General features: G+C 42.2%; 1 protein-coding gene across 1 annotated transcript in view; it reads left to right on the top strand.

Moving 5' to 3' along the window:
* Nucleotides 1-26,817, top strand: part of LOC124623056 (alpha-glucosidase-like) — a 237,237-nt gene extending 210,420 nt beyond the window's left edge. Inside the window, exons 13-14 of the mRNA XM_047148849.1 lie at nucleotides 15,052-15,210; nucleotides 25,983-26,817. Of these exons, the coding sequence (XP_047004805.1) occupies nucleotides 15,052-15,210; nucleotides 25,983-26,225 (402 nt within the window). The 3' untranslated portion in view covers nucleotides 26,226-26,817. The remainder of the gene's footprint in view (nucleotides 1-15,051; nucleotides 15,211-25,982) is intronic.
* The last annotated feature ends 842 nt before the right edge of the window (nucleotides 26,818-27,659 follow it).

Below are 27,659 nucleotides of genomic sequence, written 5' to 3' on the forward strand. Positions count from 1 at the left end.
AATGGATCAGAAGTCTTAGCGGACAGACAATCTGACCAACCCTTCTGAATACAGCATAAAACCCGGGAGAGGGTATGGTGAGAACCCGTAGCAGCTGCCAGCCGGTCCCCTGTGATGGGGAACCCATCCACAACCTGCTGCTTGGCAACATCCAGGTGGAAACACAAAAGCTCGCCCCTATCGAATGCCACAGACTGGCTGAGCTCTTACATGGCTGACAGCCCCGCATGCTACTTCATTTTCTGTGGCCTTCCACCTCACGGCAGCAGGTGCCTTCGCTTGGCCGGTTCACTGCCAACGACCTTGTATGGGTACAGGGATATGGCAGGCAGCCAAAATGGAGTCCTGGCCACATCTTACAACACTGTGGCCAACGCCTGTATGAAATCCAGATGGACACGGGTGTTGCAGTTCATCATTCGGACCAGCTTTGGCCTCGTGTGCCGGCAACGCCTGTTCAGGATGCCGCTACACCAAGTTCGGCTCTACCTGACGCTCGCGATACTGGAATCTCTCATTACTCACAACGCAGTCCTCTCACCATCATATTGGTGCCAGCACAAGAACTAAAGCCACCATGAGACGTGCCCATGCAGGAACCAGATGAACATCATCTGTCGGAGCAGCTCTACTCGCCACCTTCTCCTACGGACGCAGACACATTGCCAATGTCTCCTGTTATAACAACCGGACTTGTCGCAATGGGCAGATTGGTGCATGGGGCCCCAGCAGAATCGACCCCTACGTCTCCTGTCATCTCGACCCATTATCATCGGGGACACTTCCGTCTGTACGGGAAGCCTCCTCCTCGAGACTTTACGGCCAGTCAAACAACACCTATGGATGTTAGCAATCTACAGGCCATCTCTACATCTACATCTACATTGGTACTCCGCAAGCCACCCAACGGTGTGTGGCGGAGGGCACTTTACGTGCCACTGTCATTACCTCCCTTTCCTGTTCCAGTCGCGTATGGTTCGCGGGCAGAACGACTGTCTGAAAGCCTCCGTGCGCGCTCTAATCTCTCTAATTTTACATTCGTGATCTCCTCGGGAGGTATAAGTAGGGGGAAGCAATATATTCGATACCTCATCCAGAAACGCACCCTCTCGAAACCTGGCGAGCAAGCTACACCGCGATGCAGAGCGCCTCTCTTGCAGAGTCTGCCACTTGAGTTTATTAAACATCTCCGTAACGCTATCATGGTTACCAAATAACCCTGTGACGAAACGCGCCGCTCTTCTTTGGATCTTCTCTATCTCCTCCGTCAGACCGATCTGGTACGGATCCCACACTGATGAGCAATACTCAAGTATAGGTCGAACGAGCATTTTGTAAGCCACCTCCTTTGTTGATGGACTACATTTTCTAAGCACTCTCCCAATGAATCTCAACCTGGTACCCGCCTTACCAACAATTAATTTTATATGATCATTCCACTTCAAATCGTTCCGCACGCATACTCCCAGATATTTTACAGAAGTAACTGCTACCAGTGTTTGTTCCGCTATCATATAATCATACAATAAAGGATCCTTCTTTCTATGTATTCGCAATACATTACATTTGTCTATGTTAAGGGTCAGTTGCCACTCCCTGCACCAAGTGCCTATCCGCTGCAGATCTTCCTGCATTTCGCTACAATTTTCTAATGCTGCAACTTCTCTGTATACTACAGCATCATCCGCGAAAAGCCGCAAGATCTGTGCAAAAAATTCAAAGGAGGGGGGGGGGGGGAAGTGCTGTGACTCGCCGATCTTTCAAAGTGCCGCCGCGCAGTTACGCGTGTCCTCTACATGCGGCGCTGTCTGCCAGCCATGCAGCAGCAGTGCCACCTAAGCAGCCAGCCAGCCAGAAGCTGCTGGACTTAGACTCAGTTATGATTTGAATGTTAAAGTGTACACACATCTTACTCTGTTTACTTGATCTGTGACTTTGATGTATTGCATCTTCCTTGAAATATATTTGTTCAACTTGAAGTTATTACAGGTGGAGGGAGCAATATGTTGTACAACTCTTCCCAGAAAGTGCTCTCTTGAAATTTCAATATAAATCTCTCAATGATACACAACACCTCTCTTGTAATGTATGCCAATGGAGTTTGTTGAGCATCTCTGTAATGCTCTCATGCTGCTAAACTATCCTCCGATGAAATGTGCTGCTCTTTATTGGATCTTCTCTATCTCTTCTATCAGTCCTATCTGGTAGGGATCCCAGATAGATGAACAATACTCAAGAATGGGTCAAACAAGCACCTTATAAGCCACTTCCTCCATAGATGAGCTTCATTTCCTCAAGATTCTTCCTATGAATCTGAGTTTGGCATCTTTTTCCCACTATTTTCCCACTATTTGTTTTATATGGTCATTCCATGTAAGGTCGTTCTGGATAGTTACTCCTAGATATTTTATGATGTATTCTGTTTCCAACGGTTTGTCATCAATAGCATAGCAAAACAGTAGTGGATTTCTTTTCCTATGAAGTGTGATATGTTACATTTATTTACATGCAGGGTCAACTGTCAGAGCCTGCACCCTTCATCAATTCTCTGGAGGTCATTCTGCACATTGTTACTATCATCTGGCTTTGCTACTTTGATGGACAACTGCATCACCTGCAATCATTTTTCTTCATGGCAATGCTGGAAATATCACTTTGCCACGAAGAAAAATGATCCTAATCCTACTCCTAATGATCCAACTCCCCAAGACACTATCCAAATTGAACCCTGCCTGGAACAGTTCCGTCCTCCATCTCAGCGGGACCCACCTCCTCTTCCTCAAAATCACCCTCTCCAAACCTTCCAGGAATTTCTGACTTCCAGCCTTGCCTCTCAATCCTTCTTAAAAAACCTTAATCCTACTCCCAACATCACCACTGCTGAAGCCCAGGCTATCCGTGATCTGAAGGCTGACCGATCCATCGTCATTCTTCCAGTGGACAAGGGTTCCACGACCGTGGTACTTGATGGTCGGGAGTATGTGGCTGAGGGACTGCGTCAGCTTTCAGACAACACCACATACAATGTTTGCCAAGGTAATCCCATTCCTGATGTCCAGGCAGAGCTTCAAGGAATCCTCAGAACCTTAGGCCCCCTGCAAAACCTTTCACCTGACTCCATCAACCTCCTGACCCCACCGACACCCTGCACCCCTACCTTCTACCTTCTTCCTAAAATTCACAAACCCAATCATCCCGGCCGCCCCATTGTAGCCGGTTACCAAGCCCCCACAGAACGTATTTCTGCCTACGTAGATCAACACCGTCAACCCATTACATGCAGTCTCCCATCCTTCATTAAAGACACCAACCACTTTCTCGAACGCCTGGAATCCTTATCCAATCTGTTATCCCCGGAAACCATCCTTGTAACCATTGATGCCACTTCCTTATACACAAATATTCCGCACGTCCAGGGCCTCGTTGCGATGGAGCACTTCCTTTCACGCCGATCACCTGCCACCCTACCTAAAACCTCTTTCCTCATTACCTTAGCCAGCTTCATCCTGACCCACAACTTCTTCACTTTTGAAGGCCAGACATACCAACAATTAAAGGGAACAGCCATGGGTACCAGGATGGCCCCCTCGTACGCCAACCTATTCACGGGTCGCTTAGAGGAAGCCTTCTTGGTTTCCCAGGCCTGCTAACCCAAAGTTTGGTACAGATTTATTGATAACATCTTCATGATCTGGACTCACAGTGCAGAAGAACTCCAGAATTTCCTCTCCAACCTCAACTCCTTTGGTTCCATCAGATTCACCTGGTCCTACTCCAAATCCCATGCCACTTTCCTTGACGTTGACCTCCATCTGTCCAATGGCCAGCTTCACACATCCGTCCACATGAAACCCACCAACAAGCAACAGTACCTCCATTATGACAGCTGCCACCCATTCCACATCAAACAGTCCCTTCCCTACAGCCTAGGTCTTTGTGGCAAACGAATCTGCTCAAGTCCGGAATCCCTGAACCATTACACCAACAACCTGACAACAGCTATCGCATCCCGCAACTACCCTCCCGACCTGGTACAGAAGCAAATAACCAGAGCCACTTCCTCATCCCCTCAAACCCAGAATCCCCCACAGAAGAACCACAAAAGCGCCCCACTTGTGACAGGATACTTTCCGGGACTGGACCAGACTCTGAATGTGGCTCTCCAGCAGGGATACGACTTCCTCAAATCCTGCCCTGAAATGACATCCATCCTTCATGAAATCCTCCCCACTCCACCAAGAGTGTCTTTCCGCCGTCCACCTAACGTTCATAACCTGTTAGTTCATCCCTATGAAATCCCCAAACCAACTTCCCTACCCTCTGGCTCCTGTCCTTGTAACCGCCCCTGGTGTAAAACCTGTCCCATGCACCCTCCCACCACCACCTACTCCAGTCCTGTAACCCGGAAAGTGTACACGATCAAAGGCAGAGCCACATGCGAAAGCACCCACGTGATTTACAAACTGACCTGCCTACACTGTGATGCATTCTATGTGGGAATGACCAGCAACAAACTGTCCATTCGCATGAATGGACACAGGCAGACAGTGTTTGTTGGTAACGAGGATCACCCTGTGGCTAAACATGCCTTGGTGCACGGCCAGCACATCTTGGCACAGTGTTACACCGTCCGGGTTATCTGGATACTTTCCACCAACACCAACCTATCCGAACTCCGGAGATGGGAACTTGCTCTTCAATACATCCTCTCTTCCCGTTACCCACCAGGCCTCAATCTCCGCTAATTTCAAGTTGCCGCCACTCATACCTCACCTGTCATTCAACATCATCTTTGCTCTGCACTTCCGCCTCGACTGACATCTCTGCCCAAACTCTTTGTCTTTAAATATGTCTGCGTGTGTCTGTATATGTGTGGATGGATATGTGTGTGTGCGAGTGTATACCCGTCCTTTTTTCCCCCTAAGGTAAGTCTTTCCGCTCCCGGGATTGGAATAACTCCTTACCCTCTCCCTTAAAACCCATATCCTTTCGTCTTTCCCTCTCCTTCCCTCTTTCCTGATGAAGCAACCGTTTGTTGCGAAAGCTAGAATTTTGTGTGTATGTTTGTGTTTGTTTGTGTGTCTATCGACCTACCAGCGCTTTCGTTCGGTAAGTCGCATCATCTTTGTTTTTAGATATTTATATGGTTATAATAGAGGGAAACATTCCACGTAGGAAAAATATATCTAAAAACAAAGATGATGTGACTTACCAAATGAAAGTGCTGGCAGGTCGACAGACACACAAACAAACACAAACATACACACAAAATTCAAGCTTTCGCAACAAACTGTTGCCTCATCAGGAAAGAAGGAAGGAGAGAGAAAGACAAAAGGATGTGGGTTTTAAGGGAGAGGGTAAGGAGTCATTCCAATCCCGAGAGTGGAAAGACTTACCTTAGGGGGAAAAAGGACAGGTATACACTAGCACACACATATATCCATCCGCACATACACAGACACAAGCAGACGTTTGTAAAAAAAATATAGCCTTTACAAATGTCTGCTTGTGTCTGTGTATGTGCGGATGGATATGTGTGTGCGTGCAAACTAGAATGCACTATCTAAAACTATATGCTGTGTACCAGTTCGAGATTTAAACTTAGTAGTACGACGTGGTGGTCTGACATGGGAAAATTACATTAGAAAGCTGCCTTATTCAAGGATATGCACCAAGATTTATACAAAAACTAAATCTTACAGTAATTTCCTAACAACTAGTCTACACAGTAAAATAAACAAATATAGCTTATTTCTGTGCAGAAGCAAGTAAAAAAAGAAACAGAAACTAAACTAAATTACTGTGTATCAGACAACTGCTGCTTCGCTACTGTTGCTGGTGCATCTGCTCAGCTCAGCATCTGCTAGAACACTACAAGAGAATAAATATTTACCTTTCTTGGATATTGCAAGAAGAAAGGAGGCTAACTATACTAAGAAACACAGTTTTTATCAAGAAGATCTTCATAAACCAATAGCTGTATGCAGTGAGCTGCAGAGGTGTACAGTGCTGATCACTGGTACATAGGGTGCATGTCATCTGTGGCACAGTGCTATAGAAAGAAAAAACATCATTTATGGGACATAGTACTTCATAGAGCAACATGTAAGATACAGTGATGTATAGATTTGTGTAGCACTCAACAAATTACTGAGCAACAGTAAAACAGGTTGCAGAACACTTGACTAATACTGTTCCTCTGGTGGCTTGTCAGAACATGCCTGGTGGCCTCTGTAAGAGGGACTGTGAACTGTATGGAGGTGTGGTCTCTAAAATTGCATGTGTCATGAGTGAAGGTACATCAGTCCTTCCTTCTAGGAGGCAGGAAAACCACATACACATATTAAAAAACTAGGCACAGCAAAATACATTGTACAGGAAAAAAGTACTGGTATCCAAAAAGCACTTGTACCATGGAAAAAGGCACTGATCTCACAAGTCGCTGAGATTACAAGTCGTGGAAAACACCAATGATGGCACTGACATCCATTTCATTGCCCAACAATGGGGGCTACTGCAGCATGTGGTGGGCAGTCACTAACATGCAGGGGCGGAAGTGATGAGGAGACGTTTTACTACATCGTCAACCATCTTGTGAGAGGCTGGAGGGGCAGGACCAGGGATGGCATCTCCATAGCGATGTTCTTTTCAAGCTCAGTGGTTGGTGCCAGAGGCATCAGTGGGGTGTCGGAGTCAACGGCCATATCGGACCCAGCAACAGAGGTGGCGCTGGTTGTGGTGTCAGGTGCAACAGGGACTGCACCGGTGATGGCAGTCAAGGAGTGAGGATCTTCCATTCAGCATCCCCCACTGCAGTATGAACCAGCTGTCTGTGGCATAGGAACAGGCATTGGAACTGATGGGGGAGGTGGAGCCAGTGGGCCTCCTGGAATGGACCCCACCTTGTGCAGTTGCAGCTGGTAGAAGTGATGGGACATCCACCTGTCAGGAGTGTGGATGACACACAGACACTGGCCCTGGCGAGGCTCGATGATGGCAGGAACCCAGTTTGGGGGGGGGGGGGGGGGGGGGGTTGGGTTGTTTGGGAAGGAGACCAGACAGCGAGGTCATCGGTCTCATCGGATTAGGGAAGGACTGGGAAGGAAGTCGGCCGTGCCCTTTCAAAGGAACCATCCCGGCATTTGCCTGGAGCGATTTAGGGAAATCACGGAAAACCTAAATCAGGATGGCCGGACACGGGATTGAACCGTTGTCCTCCCGAATGCGAGTCCAGTGTTAACCCAGTTTGGCCAACAGCTGAAACCACAAGGCCAGACAGGTGCACCCAGCTGGAACTGTTACAGAGCCAGTGACGCTGGCAGAGTGAAACAGTACAAATTCAGAAAATGGTCTCAAGCTACCTCGGGGGATCTGCCAGATACATATCTCTGCATCTGAATTTTAAATGTCCAAACCATGTGTTCAGTCTCGCCATTCGACTGAGGATGAAATGGTGGAGCTGTGAGATGGCGAACACATCTAGCCTGACAAAAAGATACAAATTCTCAAGAAATAAATTGGGGGCCATTGTTGGTAACCACAATATACCAAAGTCCCTCAGCTGCAAAAATCTTAGACAGGGAGGATAGTAGCTGCCATGGATGTGGACGGACAATGGGACATGTCGGGAAACTTGTGATAGGCATCCACTGCAATGAGCCAATACTGATTTAAGAAAGGCCCAGCAAAACTGACGTAGATGCTCCCACATGTGCTGCCAGGGGGGGAAATAGATGCCTGTCGGGCTGCCTGTTGCTGAATTCAGTGAGTGCAAGTGGTGAGAATCCACATAATATACTCATCTATGACCAGTGAATACACATTCCAATGGGACAGAGGTGTGAGAGGCATCCAATGACTGACAATCAGAAATTGGAGTACATTATGTCATAAGGAAGCAGGAATCATAACCGGGGGACAGCGTCCTCCATAGCTAACGAAAGAACCCCATCAAACACAGAGGGGTGGTGCTGGAAGGAGAAGTAATTAAGCAAGGGTTTCTCCAGTCAATCATGCTGCACGAAAGAAAGGACCCAACTAAGTACAGGATCTGTGGTGAGGGCTGATGCTGTCATGGTACTAGTGATGGGAAAACTATCAACCGCACTCTGGTTCTCAGTATCTAAATAGAAACAAGGTGACTCATTCTGATTGAATGCTAGGTCCAGCCTGATCAGAAGGCGAGATAAGGCATCAGGATTGGCATGTTGCGCTGTTGGCCAGTAATGGATTTAATAATGATAACGGGAGAGGAAGAGAGCCCCTGCAGCAAATGATGTGCTGCCTTGTCTGGCACAGAAGCTGAAGGGTTGAAAAGAGCAACCAATGGCTTGCGATCAGTGATTAAATGGAACTTAGAACCATACAAGAAGACATGAAACTTATTGAGGGTGAATACAATCACTAAAGCCTCCTTTTCAATCAGAGAATACCGCTGCTGTGTGGGAGTTAAAGTCTTAGAAGCACAAGCAATGGGATGTTCAGTGCTGCCCGCGTATTTGTGCACCAGCTCCTGCTAAGGGGCATCTGTAGCCAACATGAGATGCTGACCTGGCTGAAAAATGGCCAGACACAGGGCAGATTGAAGCTTAGATTTAAATGAAATGACTGCTCAGTCAGATGGGGATCAGAAAAAAGCACATTTTTACACAAAAGCACATGCAGAGGCTGAGCAACAGTGATTGGGCCTGGCAAAAACTTACGGTAGCATGGAACTTTACCTAGAAATGTCTGCAGTTCCTTAACAGACATCAGCTATGCCAAAGCCAAAATTGCATCAACATGGAGATGCAATGGCCTGACTGCTATTTGAGAAACCTCAAAACCTATGTACTCAATTTTTGGCTGAAAAAAATTGAGATTTGGTAAGTCTGCACTTGAGACCTGCAGACTGCAAAACAGAAAACAACAATCAGAGGTTTCTAAGGTAGTCTGAGGTGGAAGAACTCAAAACAGTGATGTTGTCAAAGTAATTGATGCTGTGGACCACAGAGGCTATGAGCTGTCCTAAAACATGCTGAAAAACTTCAGGTGTGCTAGTGATGCCAAAAGGCAAATGCTGATATTGGTATAGACCAAAAGGTGTATTGACAACAAGAAGGCGCCTAGTGGCCTCATCCAAGGGGAGCTGGAGATATGCTTCCAACAAAGTAGTGGCCACCTGATAAATTTGTGAGCAACTCGCCAGGATGGGGCAAAGAGTATGTATCTGTTACGGATGGTACATTAATCATAACAATGAAGCTGCTGCAGAGGCGAAGCTCGCCCATCGGCTTCTTAATGAAGACGAGTGGTGTAGCCCATTCACTGGAGGAAACAGGGTGAATGACATCAAGCAACATCAAATGGTCTAATTCAGCCTTGACAGAGTCACACAACACGACAGGCACCTGCTGCGCCCAAAAGAAATGAGAGCAGGCAGAGTTTTTGATGGTAATGTGGGCCTGAAAACTGGTAATACACCCAAGACCAGGAGAAAACAAAGATCTTTCCTTATTCATGTCAGAGGTACACTAAAATGTACACATATACTATACACACAGAGAAAACTATACAGTATTAATCCAGAACTGGGCAACTTTCATAGTATTGGGTGCTGCAGATGTTAAATTCTTCATGCTACAGCTGGCTGGGCATGAGTTACATTTGAAGAAATGCTGGGTTGTCTGCAATTCACCGCATTTGCACAGTGTTGTGTTGGCAGTTGGAAGTTCCATTTAAGGAGATTGTCCCTCAATCTTGCGACTTCGGTCCGTAGTCTGTCCGAGGACTTCCAGATGACCCCTTCTCCATGTGTCCAGGCAGCAGCGATTCTTGTGGTGTCATCCAGTTTGACAGGTGTTGGCATCTTTCTTTTCACTTGGTGAGTCAGGTAGCTGCAACTGATCCTTCTAAGGGCTGTGAGGTTGTTGGGAAACTCTTCCTGGACTTCAGTCTTGGCTTGGCAGGTTGATGTCCAAAGAGTGGACGTGAGGACACTGTATTTGATTTATGCTTCTCAATGTTAGTGGCGACCTCTCTTCTGATGTTACATGGAGCAATCCCAGTGAGACACTGAACTTTGTCCGTGGTGGTTGGCCTTATGCAGACTGTAATGATGCTGCAGCTGTCATTTAAGGCTACATCAACCTGCTTTGCATGTACTGAATTGTACCACACTGGGATAACATACTCTCCTGCAGAATTTCATAAGGCAAGAGCTGTTGTTCTTAATGTTTGTGGATGAGTACCCCAGTTCGATCCCACCAGTTTCCGAAGAAGGCAGTTTCAACTTCAGACAATGTTCCTTGTGGCTTAGTGTATGGTCGAGAGTGAAACCCAAATTCATGGGGTGGGAACAATATTCTAGTGCAACTCCATTCCAGAATATTTCAAGTTTCCTGTCAGCTTGTTTATGTTTCAGATGGAATTAACACACTTGCGTTTTCTTAGGATTGGGTGTGAGATGATTCTTTTCATAGTAAGTACTAAGTTGTTATAGACCATTTGTGAGCATTATCTCTACATCTTCAAACCAATTGCCCTGGGCAGCGAGAGCGAGGTCATCAGTGTATATGAAGCTTTTGCATCCTTGAGGCTGTGGTTGATCATTAGTGTACACTTCCTTGAGGGAGACCGTTCTTTTGAGTTCTCCATCGGCTGTTTTCCTTGGAAGTCCATAAAAAAAAAAATGTTGATTCTGTAGGAGTGTTGCAATTATCCTTGTCAGCGTGTAGTCATTAGTCAGGTTGTAGATTTTGCACAGTAACACTCTGTGGTTTATGGTGTCAAAAGCCGCTGAACGGTCAACAAATGCTACACCTGTTATCTTTTTCTGCTCAAAGCCATCTTCTATGAACTGAGAAAAATAAGGATTTATGAGGTGCAATTCTTTCCTTGTCTAAAGCCAACTTGCTGTGAGATAAGAAGTGGATCAACTACCGCAGTTAAGCAGTGAAGAATCATTCTCTCTAGGATCTTATAGAGATGGCAAAGGAGAGATATTGGCCTGAAGCTCTTTGGATCCATTGGTGACTTTCCAGGTTTTAGTATTGCAATCATATGTGCCGTGCGCCATAATTTCGGGATCTTGAAAGAAACAAAGATGAAAACACAGAGCAGAGGGACTCCAGTTGCTGACTTGTAACTTGATCTAACATCAAATTTATCTCATCAGCAATGGAGAAACCGAAAGCATTAAATGCATTTAAGTTGAACAGGTCTGCAGTATGGAAATGATTCACAACAAGGAAGGTGAGAGGGTGAACAACAGATTTGTATGAGAGAGGAGTGGTGAACTGACCTAGGATTGGAATCTCCTGTTTATTGTAGCTAATCAACTTCCATGAAACCAGTGTGAAGGGAAGGCAGCCAAAGTCCATGTACATTTGTACATTTACTAAAGTCACTGCAGCTCCTATGTCCACTTGCATTTTTAGCAATTTATGAAACACATGCAAATAGATAAACAATTTATTCAGGGAGACAGTCATTGTAGAGATAGAGTTTATGTCCATCAGTACTATTGTGTCTGCCACATTTGAGAAGGAGTTGCACACTGATGAAATGTGGCCTTTCTTTTGACATATTCTGCAAACAGCCAAATGTTTAGGGGACACAGCATGCTCATGTTGGACAAAGCAATATGGGTGAGATGGTAGGGGGCATGCAGCCACTGCTGTGACATGGCCTGTTGTGCTGTGGATGTAACCGATGCTGTCCAATGTGGCACTGAGTTGAAGACTGTACTGCTGCAACAGCTTCCCTATCATTTTGAACACTTGTAGCATGCCTAACAGGGGTTGACTGAGCAATTTCCTGTACCTCCCTTCCCCCCCCCCCCCCCCCCCATACAACAATCTGATCACCTGTGGCACATGACACATCCATAAGTGTCAGATTCTCACATTGAAATGCTTTTTCACAGACTTATCTATCTGGGGCCAGATGAATATTAACATCACACACTATGGGATCAGTGTAGGACTCGTGGTGGGTACAATGATGGTTCAACCCATATAATTCCACAGCCCAAACTTTATAAGATTGGCCTGGGCATCTCTAATAATGTTAAAATTCTACACACATCACAGTGACATGCATTCTGTCACAGTAATAGGTTGAGAGAAACTTGCACATTTCATCAAATGACAACGTGGCTGGTTCTTGCAAAAGCACAAGTTGGCACAACAATTGATAAATGAGCTGTGAAAACTAGGAAAGAAAGTCATACACTAGTTAGCATTGTTGGCATAACAGTGTCTTGTAGGAGTCCCAATCTTCAGTCAGTTCTCCATATGCCAGAAGGGGTAATGTTTGCATTGATGGGAGAGTAACCTGCTGTGAACATGCAGATGTTACCTAATTGAGAATGGTGGTGAGAGCCTGCTGTTGTTCTATGAAAGCTTACTGCTGGGCAGTGATACACTGGAGTATTTCTTCCATCAAGATGTTCATCAGGTAACTTAGTACTGACACTAAGACGTGGAGAAAACATAAACCTCGCTCATCACCAAGTTCGCTGTAGCAAGAACAAATGTGATTTATGGAACATAGTATTTTATAGAGCAACACATAAGATTCATTGAAGAACAGGGTGTACATAGCACTGAACACATTGACAGGACAACAGTAATACAGGTTACAGAATAGACCATGCACTCATTTGCAATCGCTTAAATATTGATGTTTCTTTCGCGGCTCACCAGAGTGCACCAGGAAGTCGATCCATGTGGCCTCTGTACATGAGCCTGTGAACTGTATGGATTCGCGATCTCTGAAATTACACACATCATATGTGAAGGTGCATCACATACAAAGTCTCACAACTAATGTACACCACCTCGCAAAAGTGTCCTGTCAAAATGGGTGCATTGGCACAGAGCAGAAGGGCCTTCAAGGAATGAAAATATGCAACAAACCAGACAGAATTGGAAGGAGACAAGAGTCTGGCTTTCTTCCTTATATGGGGCCTCTCTCAGCCAAGATTGCAGGTCTGCTTGGGAAATCAAACATCAAAACTGTCTTCCAAACACTGTTGAAGATGAAAGATATTCTTAGCTCTGTAAGGAACCTCTGAAACTCCATCTACTTGGAATATGTAGCATCCCATGTGAAGCTTTCCATGTGAATGTGGTTACCATTGTGTCGTATCGCAAAATGGTGCGAGGAACACATTAGATGTGTTTGCCAATTACACACAGAGAAATCAGCAGTGGCAGAGTACAATTTAGATGAAGAACACACTGTATGTTTAATATTGAGAAGACCAAGATGATTTGCCGAACAAGTGGCTACTGGGGAAGCATAATAAAGGAATAAGAGGGACAAATGTTATCAACTAAGACTGAGATGGAATTCTATGTTAGTGGCTATACAGTGAGAGCATGTCAAGCAGAAGCTAGAATGAAAGACAGGTCAAGAAAATCTATTCAGAGGTTAGAGCACAACGTCTGGCTTACCCCCATGCTACTAGCCCACCCTCACCTTTCTCCCCTCATGCCAGGCATCTAAGACCATGGCACCCACAGTCAAATGGAGGGGACATCTGCCCAAGAATATAAATATAAGGACATCCACAGTATCTTGACACTATGTCAGGAAATGATGAGTACGACATTGATCAAAATGTTGTGGTATCTCAACACTGCCACCTGGGTGGAACCCAGTGAGCTTTTCATCAGAAAATTAACATTATTTCTCTTAAACAACTCCTTCTGTGCCACAATAAGTTTCCTCAGCAGATCTGTAAATGACAAACATGTAGTGATACATATATCTATTTTGTAAGAAACATGTAGTTTTTGTCCTAATTGACACATTTTACATCACAATTTATAATAAATATTATCACTGGAATATTTATCTAAACAAATGTAAGTAACTGTTGTTCTTTGAACATAATAGAGGGAAACATTCCACGTGGGAAAAATATATCTAAAAACTTAATATATCTAAAAACTTACCAAACAAAAGTGCTGGCAGGTCGATAGACACACAAACAAACACAAACATATACACAAAATTCAAGCTTTCGCAACAAACGGTTGCTTCATCAGGAAAGAGGGAAGGAGAGGGAAAGACAAAAGGATGTGGGTTTTAAGGGAGAGGGTAAGGAGTCATTCCAATCCCGGGAGCGGAAAGACTTACCTCAGAGGGAAAAAGGACAGGTATACACTCGCGCACACACACACATATATAGGAATGGATATGTGTGTGCGTGCGAGTGTATACCTGTCCTTTTTTCCCCTAAGGTAAGTCTTTCCGCTCCCGGGATTGGAATCACTACTTACCCTCTCCCTTAAAACCCACATCCTTTCGTCATTCCCTCTCCTTCCCTCTTTCCTGATGAAGCAACCATTTGTTGCGAAAGCTTGAATTTTGTGTGTATGTTTGTGTTTGTTTGTGTGTCTATCGACCTGCCAGCACTTTTGTTTGGTAAGTCTCATCATCTTTGTTTTTAGATATAACTGTTGTTCTTTGATTTTTAAAGTAACAAAATAACTGCTATCATTATTTTAACACACACAAGTGTCTTACTACAGTTGCTGGCAATGGTCAGAATGATGTGGAGCAGCAACACAATTGTAACTCAAATCCTAGTACCTGCCTCAAACTAATTATGATGGACGACAAGTGCTTTTTCAAATAATTTACAACTGTCTGTGGTTTCTTTCAGTAACATCTAATTTCTATTTCTTCTCTGCCTTTTTCTCCAGAGAAAGTAATTGCATGTTAAGTACCAAAATCTCAATAGTGAATGTTTGTTTCCCATTGTCTGCCTATTAGCATTGGTCTAGCTTCCACCCTTTCCATTTGGAAAAGCAGGAAGTCATCTTGCTCAGGTAAGGACTGTCCTTGTAGGTGGATCTGGGAACTTGGCAGTGATGAGAAAAAGACTCTCAATTCCTCTCACATCCTGTATTGTAATAATCTTTATTTCTGGTGTCCTGCTCTTTTTAATTGTAAGAATTGCTCATTCAGTTAACAACATTTATGTGTCTTATACTACTCGAAGACCAATAACAATCATTACTGTACATGGCTTTCATAATAAACTACTTCTTTCTGTAGATAGCTGCTAGTACTGCAGAGGAGACTAGACAGACCAATGTCACACTGGTGGCCGCTCTAAGCTGCAGTAATGATACTACTTGGAACTGTTCAGCAGAGGGAAAAATGAGGGTATTGAATTCACTGGATTCGCCATCTGATCCCTGGATATATTTTCTGGTATGAATCATCTTTTATTATTTAATCATTCAGGTTTAGCAAGATTAATATAATTAAGAATTTATGGGGGTTCGGCAACAGTTTCAAAAAAATTGGTTGATAATGGAGGTATTGTGGGCTGTGTTTATACCAACTGCCACCATACTTTTTTATTACTGAAATAACCAGTAGCACTCTATCGTTTCTTACATTGTTGATATTCGTACCTGGAGTTTCCATGTTTGATTTTGTTCACCATATATAGTATGATGTAAAGGTCTTTAACCAGCTGCCAGCAGACACCAGGAACAAAATTGCAAATTATCACTTATTCAATAATAAAGTAAGTAGTGTAATAATATACTACTATTTCTACAATTTATCAGAATATTTGCACTGGAGGATGTAAATTCCAGTTAACATTAGTGCTAATGTTCAGCATATTACTATTAACTTTTCCGTGATACAGGACCTACAGTGATCCCTCAAGTAAGGAAAGTTACATAAGTGAGTAGTATGACATGGTAAATAAAAACAGTGTCTTGGTATTATAGGAGGTAGAGCAGTATCTTTGTTTTCCAGAGTAGTTTCTTTTATACTAACACAAATAATTTTCTGATTTGTAATACATTGAAAAGTAATGCAGAAGTAATTCTGTGAATTAAAAATGGGAGTAGATTACCATTAACTATGATTGGTTGTTATGATACTTCACAGTAGCAGCCTGCAGTAGCTGCTTCTGCCCGGTAATGCATAACTTTAGCAATTCTTCAGACTTTCCTGGTGATCTGTTGACATTGTGAGCTGTTGGGTATTCTGCTGGATATCAGGGTCATTCATGCACAATATTTTGACAGTGTGATTAATTATCTTCATCAGATGCTACCTGAGGCTGCTTTTAAAGTGGAATGCATCCAATATTTGTACTTAATGTTTCCCACCTCCATGGTTGGTTTTCTGCAATGCTCCCACTAGCAGCATCCTTATCCTGGTATTTTGTCTTTCATCCAGTGCACTTGTCTGCTGCTTGGTCGGGTGCAGTTCTTTGTATTACCTATGTGTTCAGCTACTGCTAGAAGCATCCTACGACATTCCATCTTCAATCCGGTGCCCCTGGTAGACTGTTGGGGGTTTGTTCCCCATGTCCACACCCTCAGTTCTTTTTGTGGAGCTCGGTTGTTGCTGTCATTGCATCTTCAACAACTTCAGTAGGGGCTCCCAGGATCTACTGAGTTGGTACCCAGTGTTGTGATTTGTGAGATTTTCCATCAGCTTTACCTCTATAGGCTCCCTTATAACAATGTCCCAGTATTTGGGTGTCTGTGTCAGAACCATCATTTCATCATAGTTCATGGAATGATTGACTTTCATAGTGCTCAACAATGACTGATTTAGTTGCCTGCCTTAGTTGGGGGTGTCTCTGATGTTGTCTGAATCTGATATGCACTGTCCTAATTGTTCAGCCAATGTACAACATGCCACATTGGCATGGCAAATTATAAATTCCTGGTTTTCATACTCCCAGGTCATCTTTCACACTTCCCAGTGGTCCTCTTATTTTGGTAAGTGGACAGAACACACACTTAACATTATGCTTCCTGAGAATCCTGCTGATATTGGCAAAAATACATCCCACATAGTGCAGGAATGTTGCAGTTGTTGCCTCTTCATGCTCTTCTTCAAGACTGTGTGGTAGTCTGGTCGGTTGAAGGGCCTTCTGAATCTGTTTACAGGCGTATTTGTTCTTGGAGAACATCAATTGTAGATGCGCTATTTCTGTCACTAAACTATCTAGGTCTGACAAGGAGTGCACCCTGCAGACCCTGTCTACAAAACTCCTTTTTCTGTTCTGGCTGGTGACAGCTAGTGGCTTGCATGTGTAAATCAGTGTGTGTAGGTTTGCTGTACACACTGTGGCCAAATGACTCATCTACTCTTCTTTTGACAAGTACATCCAAAAATGGTAACTGCCCATCCTTTTCCAATTCCATGGTGAACTTAAATAATTGGGTCTGTGCGAGTTAAGATGTTCCAGAAAGTCACTGATCGTCTCCCTGCAATGAGGCCAGATCACAAAGGTATCAATCACACACCTGAAGAAGCATGTGGGTTTCTATCTAGCTATCTCTAATGCCTCTTATGAGAGAGAGGGTTCAAGAATATATAATGTCACAGGATGCTTCTAGCAGGGGTGGACGACACAGGGAACACCTAGAACTGCACCGGCCTTAAAATGGAACACCAGTGCGCAAATGGGTACACTGGACCAAGTATGAAACACCAGCTCTTAGTCTGGTGCACTGCACTGATGAGGGAATGCCTAAGAACATTTCTAGCTGGAACAGATGGCAGAGGGCATGTCTGGAACCACATCGGACCAGAAACAGAATGCCAGTATGCAGACAGGTGCATCGGATTGAAGAGGGTATGCCTTAGGACCCTGCTAGTGGGAGTGGACTGCAGACAGACCACCTGGAACTGACCATGGAAGGGGATGACATAGGTGTAAATACTGAACTCGTTCCACGTGATGAGCAACCGCAGGTAGCACCTGATAAAGATAAAGAGTCATGCTGTCAAAATATCACGCATTAATATCACTGATATCCTGTAGACTACCTGACACCTCAAGATGTCAATACATCACTGGAAAAGTCTGAAGAGTTACATTAAGAGACTCTACAGGGAAGAGACATACCAAACAATCAAGAAGCTGGAGAAGCTTTGACAGAGGAAAGGAAAGATGCTGAGATCCCTCAGTTTCCTGCTGAGATGTCAAGATGGAGAAGTAGTACTAGTTTTTGCCAGGATTAAGCATCACATCAGCAGTGAACGAGATAAAAGATTGGGTGAGTATGGCATTTCTGAGAGAGAGGATTCAATAATATGTGCCACAGATGAGATGTGGTAGCCAGGGAGCTTTTGCCCCTTCACCTGGACTGACAGCCTCCTAAGCAGCTGAAGTTTGGGACAGGATAGACATTGGATCTTGATGTCTAGTGAAATGTGCCAACAAACGTGGCTCAACATGATAGTCTGCCAACTTTGACGGAATGAGTATGAAAGCACAGCAGATGGAGGGAACTCACACTGTGGTTAATTTAGGCCGCAAGTTGTTTGATGAAACCACTTTGAAGATACTGAGCAGGGGTCTCAACTTCACAATGACTCCTAGAAATATGCTCGTTTCATGTTTCATCAGTAGAATACCTGAAACCTGGGGCAAGTGGCTAAAACACTTCCACCAATTGTGACAGAAGAAATTTGTCAGGTGACCTAAATGGCACTCACTAAGGCAAAGTCTCCAAAACTGAACATCTCAAGTGATGTGAGGCTTTCACCCAAGAGGCTCAGCTAAGACAGCAGTGTTATGATGTTGCCAGCAGACAAAGGTAACTTCACAATGATTTTGCAATTGATTGTGATTACAATTTCCAAATGACCATGCATACTAATGTTTGGAATGTGACCCTATGGACAAAATGGACAAGAGGACCAAGGCTCTCTTGAAGGAAATTGGCATTTCTGATGAGGTCATTAAACAACTATGAATGAGAGCACCAGTTCCAACTAGACTATATGGGCTGCTGAAAGTACATAAAGAGGGAATGCCACTGTGCCCAATTGTCAGCAACATTGGTGCATCAACAAATCCAAGAGCCAAGAGCTTGAAGAAACTGCTGTTCCCTTATGTGGGGAAGTGTGTTCACACCATCCACAGCTTGAATGATTTCTTGCAGTGTTTCAAGCAACTACATATCACAGAATGTGATGTAATGGTCAGTTTTGATGTCGTACCCCTGTTGTTCACTAGGATGCCACTGGAAGCAATTGCAGAGAAATTTGGTGATTCTCTCTTGGATCTGTTCAGACATATACTGATCTCAACTTATTTTCTTTACGGAAGCCAGTATTACTAGCAGACAGAAGGTGTAGGCATGGGCAGCCCTCGGTCTCCAGTGGTTATCATAATGTTCACGGAGAGATAAGAAGAGGAGGCATTACAGATGGTTTGATAAAAACCCACTTGCTTCTGCAGGTATGTGGACAGTACCTTTGTGGTCTGACTTCATGACTGGGAGAGACCCAATGAGTTTCTGGATCATCCTCTCACACACCAACATCCCTTACTGTCAAGCATCAATCACTGTATTTGTAAGAACCACCTACCGATCATAGTTCAGGAGGTATGATGTCATAAACACTGATATGGGCGCAATAATTCTGCATGACAAATGAAGTTTTAATGCATTTATTCTGTACTGCTAAGAAATTCCTACAGTCGCATCAACTTAAGGAAATCTCAGACACCTGGTAGTGCTTTTGACAGCTTTCAGCTGTGAAGCACAAATGGCTGTAGTCAAAAACAATAGCTGTCTATAGAGTTGTGAAGAGGCATCACCACAGAGTTTTTACAAAATCATACTGCAGACATACGAAGCAGTTATGCCCATCTGCCTGAAAATGTAACTAAAAATACTGGGTATAATAAAGTCCTGAGTTAAATCAACATTACAGAGAATTTGTATTTTGCATACGACGTTTCTTAAATTGGATACTGTACTTATATATTTTTACATTGTGCATATTTCTTTGTACTAATGTTTCACAATTTCAAAGGTGTTTTCACAAATACATGGAAATGAATTTTTTTATACTGACAACAAACACAGTTCATTTTTTTGTTTTCATTTCTAATAGAAACTTGGTAAGATGAATAACCACACAATGCAGTATTTGTCAACTAGTAAGGAACAAAAATTATAAACATCATAATTCCATCAGAGATGACAGAAGGCTTCGAAGATGAGTTGAAAACAATGGTTAGTGTCTTGAAAAGAAGTTTTACGACAAAAAGCAACAAAAGTAAAACAATGGTAATGGAATGTAGCCAAATTAAATTGGGTGATGCTGGGGGAATCAGGTTAGGAATGAAGAGCTAGAAGTAGTAGAAGAGTTTGGCTATTTGGCCAGCAAAATAACTGATAGTGGACTAAGTAGAGAGGACATAAAACACAGGCTGCAAACAGGAAGGCAAGTGTTTCTAAGCAGACATATTTGTTAACACTGAATATAAATTTAAGTATTAGGAATAGGATAAGGAACATTTGATCATGGTTTCATAGGAGATAACAAAATCTGACCATGGCTTGAATGAAGGTTTAAGGGAGATTTAGTCATAATAGATTTCAACTGCACAACTACAACACATTTTCTTAGAATGGGTAAAAATGGAGAAATAAATATTTTTTTAAAAATTGGCATACTTTACTCTCTTTTACTCTATTATGTTGAACAGTATCATATTTCGGGGTAACTCCACAAACTGAGAGACAGTGTTTTGAGTGAAAAATCATGGTAATAAGACCCATTTGTAGCGTAAATTAAAGAACAGCATGCTGAAGTCTTTTCAAAGAATTGGATGTACTGACAACTGTTTTGTTATAAGTAATATGAGGGGTACCCAAAAAAACCGAAATTATTTTTTAAAAGTTATATGTTTTCAAATTGTTTACAGAACAGCCATATTACCTTCAAAATACTGTCCATTATGAGAAATACATTTGCCCCATTTATCCATCTGGTGCTTCCACAGTTTGAAACATTTTTCGTCATCATCTTTATAAATAGCTGACAGCTCCTCCCTTGTGTTTTTTTTTTCCTTGACTTCTTCCATGTTGTCAAATTGGTGTCCTTTCATGCCCCTTTTCATGCTTGCCATGGAGCCAGGTCAAGCAAGTAAAGTGCATGGGGCAGCGGAACCGTGCCATTTTTAAGCAAAAACTGTCTAACAGAGATGGCTGCATGTGCAGTGCATTGTCATGGAGGAAGAACCAGTCTCCTGTCTGCCACAAATTCACTGAACCGAGCTCCTAGGTAACCCATTAATCTCTGACAATTGATCTATTGTCTTTTGATAGTCTGTGAGCACAATCTTTCAAATTTTTTCAATATTTTCATTGACTCGGGCAATAGATGAACGTCCAGAACAAGGTTTGTCATCAATCAACATGTCGCCATTTTTTAATCAAACAAACCATTCATACATTTGAGTTTTCTCATAGCATCATCTTGGTAAGCTGTTTTCAACATTAAAACAGTTTCAGCAGCATTTTAAACTGAGCAGCAAATAAAATTTCACACATTGCTCACTTAAATTTGCCATCATAAAAAATGAAATGCCCTATGTGATCAAAAGTATCTGGACACCCCTAAAAACATATGTTTTTCATATTAGGTGCATTTTTCTGTCACCTACTACCAGGTACTCCATATGAGCGACCTCAGTAATCATTAGACATCATGAGAGAGCAGAATGGGGTGCTCCGCAGAACTCACGGACTTCGAACATGGCCAGGTCACTGGGTGTCACTTGTGTCATACGTCTGTACATGAAATTTCCACACTCCTGAACATCCCTAGGCCTACTGTTTCCAATGCAATAGTGAAGTGGAAATGTGAAGGGACATGTACCGCACAAAAGCATACAGGCCAACCTCGACTGTTGATTGACAGAGACTGCAGACAGTTGAAGAGGGTCATAATGTGTAATAGGCAGACATCTATCAGGACCATCACACAAGAATACCAAACTGCATCATGATCCACTGCAAGTACTATGACATTTAGGTGGGAGGTGAGAAAACTTTTATTTCATGGTCGAGCAGCTGCTCATAAGCCACACATCACAGTGGTAAATGCCAAACGACACCTCACTTTGTGTAAGGAGTGTAAACATTGGACAACTGAACAGTGGAAAAACGTTTAATGGAGTGATGAATCACAGTACATACAGTGGGGATCTGATGGCAGGGTGTGGGTATGGTGAATGCCTGGTGAATGTCATCTGCCAGCATTTGTAGTGCCAACAGTAAAATTTGGAGATGGTAGTGGTAAGTGTGGTCATGGGTTTCATGGAGGGGTCTTGCACCCCGTGTTGTTTTGCGTGACACTATCACAGTACAGGCCTATGTTGATTTTTTAAGCACCTTCTTGCTTCCCACTGTTGGATGGTGTTCGTAGGTGTGGTCATGGTTTTCGTGGAGGGGGCTTGCACCCCTTGTTGTTTTGTGTGGCACTATCACAGTACAGGCCTACGTTGATGTTTTAAGAACCTTCTTGCTCCCCACTGTTGAAGAGAGTTCAGCGGTGGGGATTGCATCTTTCAGCACGATCAAGCATCTGTTCATAATGCATGGCCTGTGGCAGAGTGGTTACATGACAACATCCCTGTAATGGATGGGCCTGTGCAGAGTCCTCACCTGAATCCTATAGAACACTTTTGGGATGTTTTGGAATGGCAGCTTCATGCCAAGCCTCACCGACTGACATCGAGGTCTCTCTTCAATGCAGCATCCCATGAAGAATGGGCTGCCATTCTCCAAGAAATGTTCCAGCACCTGATTGAATGTTTGCCTCCAAAGTGGAAGCTGTCATCAGGGCTAAGGGTGGGCTAACACCATACTGAATTCCTGCAGTACTGATGGAGGGTGCCACAAACTTGAAAGACATTTTCAGCCTGACGTCCAGATATTTTCGATCACATAGTGTGTGAACAAAACTGCACTAGCAAAATCAGTCACTGCAGAATGAACAGAACAAGCCAAGTCAACAACACAGGTGGCACTGGACAGGCAATGAGTTGTGCTATACATGCCTAGTGGCAAAAGACATGCTTCATGAGCTCCACCCGTGGTAATGTTTTTTTTTTTTTTTTTGGCTCCTCATATGTCACTTTTCCCAACCAATTGCTTCCTACACAACATCAGTACTAGGAATAAAAACCTAAAGACTTGAAATCACTTATCTTGTCCAAAAAGGTGTCCAATAATAAGGAACACACTTTTTCAATAAGCTGCCAGCGGCCATTAAGAGCTTAGTTTCAGACAAAACAAGTTCCAACACAGTTTGAAAGACTTTTTGATGGCCATTGCCTTTTAGTCCGTATATGAATAACAATAATAAGGAACACACTTTTTCAATAAGCTCCCAGCGGCCATTAAGAGCTTAGTTTCAGACAAAACAAGTTCCAACACAGTTTGAAAGACTTTTTGATGGCCATTGCCTTTTAGTCCATATATGAATAAATTAAAAGAAACTGTTAGACCAATTTAGATAAAAAGGTCCATTAAATTTCATTTTTTACGATACTTGGTTGCAATGGTCACGTAATTGGGTACATTTCATGTATGGTTGGTACATTAAAAGTGCATGTTTACATTTGCTTCTGAAACTGTATTAATTCTGTACATTTTGTAAGTTTCAATTTATTTTAGCCTACTTACATATCTCTACTAACCAAAGATCAGTGAAATGAGTATTACGCTCTAGTGTTTCAAATATGTTTGTTATATTATATTATCTGTCATGTTACACACCAACAAGGATCCCCTTATTTTTAGGTCTATGGATTGAAAAATGAATCTAATCTAACCTAAACAAAACAATTTATTTTTTCATGGCATATAATATACAAATTTAATCACAATAAAATTTAACAAATTTGCACATATGTATTATTTGTACCCCACAAGTACTTATTTATAGAAGCTGTCTTATTTATACCATGGCTGCTGATTGGTATGAGATGACTGCATCCGTTCATTACCAGTACTGACTGTGAAACAAGTAAACACTCCCCCTCCCTCTCATGACCACTCTAAACATGTACACTATGTCATTCTTTCTCCACTCCTTGTATTCCCTTGAGCCAAATTGTCTTCTTACTGTAAAAGCATGAACAGAAAAAAAGGCTGTATGTTGATAATAGTACTGATTATTATATGAAAACTTTTTGAGATCTATTAGTCAGGGAATTTCAACTATTGATAGTACTTCACAGGATTAATGTTTATAACAGTGATCACAGATGAAATATACAGGACTAACAAGTGATCAATAAGGGAGCCAAGAGGATTAAAAAAAATGCTATAATATGAGAGATCGCAGGAAATACAGGGTTGTTCGCCACCCTAGTTAGGAAATCATTTCTAATGGTATTAGTCTTACACGAATAATAAACAGTTCTGATGATAAGAGAATTGAAGATTTTGAAATGTGGTGCTACAGAGGAATGTTGAAGGTAAGATGGGTAGATTGGATAACAAATTAAGAGGTTGGTGTTGCCTTCAGCCTGCAGACTAATTTGATGCAGCTCTCTGAGCTAGTCTACCCTGTGAAAACCTCTTCATCTGTGCATAACTACACAACCTACATCCATTTGAACTTGCTCACTGTATTCAAGCCCAGGTCTCCATCTACAATTTTTATCCTGCAGACTTTCTTCTATTACTACAATGACATCTCCTTTATGCCTCACGATGTGTTCCATCAACCTAACCCATTTTTAGTCTCCTTTATGCCTCATGATGTGTTCCATCAACCCATACCATTTTTAGTCAGTTTGTGCCATAAATTTATTTTTTCTCCAGTTTGATACAGTACCACCTCATTTGTTATTCAACTCACTTCACCAATTCCCGCTATATCTAACTTCAGCCTATCCATTTCTCTTTTTAAATTTTCTAACCTGCCTACCTGATTATGGGATCTAACATTCCACGCTCTAACCATAGATTGCCAGTCTTGTTTTTACTGATGATGACATCCTCCTGAATAGTCACTGCCTGGATATCTGAGTGGGGGACTATTTTACCTCTGGAATGTTTTTTCCAAGAGGCTGTCATTATCATTAAGTTGTAAAGTAGAGCTGCAAGCAATCAGGGGAAAAAAAAGAATCACAGCTGTACTTTTCCCTTGCTTTCAGCCATTCACCGAACCAATACAGCAAGGCCATGTTGGCTAATCTTACAAGGCCAGGTCAGTCAGTCAGCAACTACTGAAAAGGCTGCTAAGCCTCTTCAGGAACCACGGCTTAGTCTGGTCTCTCCACAAACAGAATTCTGTTGTGGTTGCATCTAAGGTGTGGTTATCTGAATTGTTGAGGCACCTCAGCAAGGTCCAGTGGTTAATGGAGTAATTGGGGGGGGGGGGGGGGGGGGGGGGGATGGGTTATGAACAGTTCTGATAAGATGAGAACAGAAGGTTTGATGTGTGATCTACAGAAAAATACTGAAGATTAGATGGGTAGATTGAATAATTAATGAAGAGAGGCTGAGGTTCGATTACAGTCAGGAGGTTCAAATGGATTAGGCTGCAGTAGTTATGCAGAGATGAAGATATTTGCACAAGGATAGCAAGGGTACAGATCTGTGTCAAACCAGTCTTTCACCAATAACACTAAAAAGAGGACACTATTTTCTGTCTTGAGTAGCATTAATATATGTCCTTGACTTACATATTTTGAATTATATTTGTTTATCTATAATTTCACCTGGTGAACAAAGGCCCCATGAAGTTCAAAGATTGTTGCTGGAAGCATCGCATATAGATATCTGTGAGGATAATGGCCTCATTGAAGTAGGGGTGCAGTTTGAGAATTCATTAACATAAAACTGTTTGTTGCACAGCAAGAAGACTGTAGATGAATATTTGTAGGGGTAAAAAGGCACATATCAAGCTTTTATTGCCACCTTTGCAGATGAGTTTATTGCCATTCTTCAATAATTCAAAAGCATTTAGTGCAGCTATTAGGATTTAATTTATACAGTAGCTGGCTGCTTCTTTTAATCTATTTTATTGCAACTGCTATGATTAACATAGCAGTTGCAATAAAATAGATTAAAAGAAGCAGCCAGCTACTGTATAAATTAAATCCAATTTATGGACATGGTAGGATTTTATGAAGAAAAAGAAAAATACTTTGTTTAATATTTCTACTTTCTTTTTACTAGGTGACCACACAGAGACAAATTGATGAGGTGATTGTCGAAGTAACACTCACAAATCTAGTAGGAGCTCAGGGCATGACTTGTATGGATGATGCATTTATCATAGACACCATTCGTGTAATGGGTTTTCCTGAGAGTGGGAGACCACCATTTGTGAAAAGAGGACTGGCAATTGATCGCTGCACAAGTATGGAGGACTCTTTAACACTGTCATTCAGTTTCACCATTTCCTCATCAGTACGGTAAGATATCATGATTATTGTTGTGAGAGGAAATATGAAACATTTGCAGAGTGAGGAGGAGTGAGAAGAAGAGAAAATCATGTTTAATCTCTTGTGCCTGCTTCATCAGGTTAATAATTTTTTGAAAGCAAAAGTGACATATTTTAGTGTGCAGAATGTGACGTTGAGTGTGATAATGCTGAATATAAATGAAGATCAGCAGTAAGAAAGTACTGTACCATGATAAGTGGTCTACTAAACTAAATTTCACATTATGAATATTTAAAAAGTGTTTTATTATATTTTTTATGAGAACAAAAATTGTCTTTACAAGAAATAGAATACAACTATTGTCAAAACACTAAATATAACACAACGATATTAAATTTATATTGAATGTATTTCAGGGGATAACAGGTAGCTGTCTCCTCATTGTGACAGGTCTTCCAGTGTACAAAATTAGTTAGGCTTACCTTGTAATGACACTCTCTAGGTAGTAAGAGAAACTGACTGAAGATGTATAATGTTGATGATATCTGGTAGACAAATAAAAACAATAATACATTTGTCTAAAATGTAGTTTTATAAATTGCTCACTCTTCTCATAATTTTGTGTTTTTTCTGTAATTTATTTTGCTATTTTTCTCTGAAATAAACTTCCAGCTCAACTTCTGAAAGATGTTGTATCATTGACTGTTATAACCTTTAATCACTAATAAATTGCGTGGATATACAAAAGTAGAAACACTAGCGGGTTACATGTTACTAACTTCGTATCTGTCATTCGGCTGCCGTGCCGTGACATGCGGCCGGCGCCGTTCATAGCCAGGTAGCGCTCCCGCGCTCGGCCGAGCTGCGGAGCGCCTCTATCGCCGTGTTCGCGTACTAACGTAGCGGCACTTTTGAATGTTGTGGCACTGTCACAACATTGACATCCGTTGCTTTTTGCTATAGTGCTATGTTTATGTTTGTCTAGCAGTGTTAGGGTACCATTCTTTGTATGTGATTACTTTCACCTTCTTGCCCTTACGCAAAAAATATTTCAATGAATGACAGTAAAAATTCTAAGTTCTTGAGCACATATATTGCACAAGCTAGGAAAACCATGTAGTAAACCTACATCATCATTTAGGATCAACTGTTTTTGCAGTAAGAATAATTATGAATTTTATGCACACAAAAATCAATAAGTTAACATTTTTGCATACTTTATTTTTGAATGTTGTACAGAACTATGTTTCAGGGTTAAACAAAATGTACTCCACTAAACTATATCAGAAGAAAAGCAGAGTTCAAATCTTCAGCATGATGTAAATTTTGAAACTATGAGTAAAGCTCTATGCTATGTAGTGTCAATCTGAACCTCTTTTGCTAAATGAAACAAATTTTGCAGAAGGAAAACATTTGAGTAAAATATTTAACTCAAATTTTCAGATACTGCTAACAGCATCTTGTAAGG

This window comes from Schistocerca americana, chromosome 7 (genome assembly GCF_021461395.2).
Source record: "Schistocerca americana isolate TAMUIC-IGC-003095 chromosome 7, iqSchAmer2.1, whole genome shotgun sequence".
In the NCBI taxonomy this organism is placed as follows: Eukaryota; Metazoa; Arthropoda; class Insecta; order Orthoptera; family Acrididae; genus Schistocerca; species Schistocerca americana.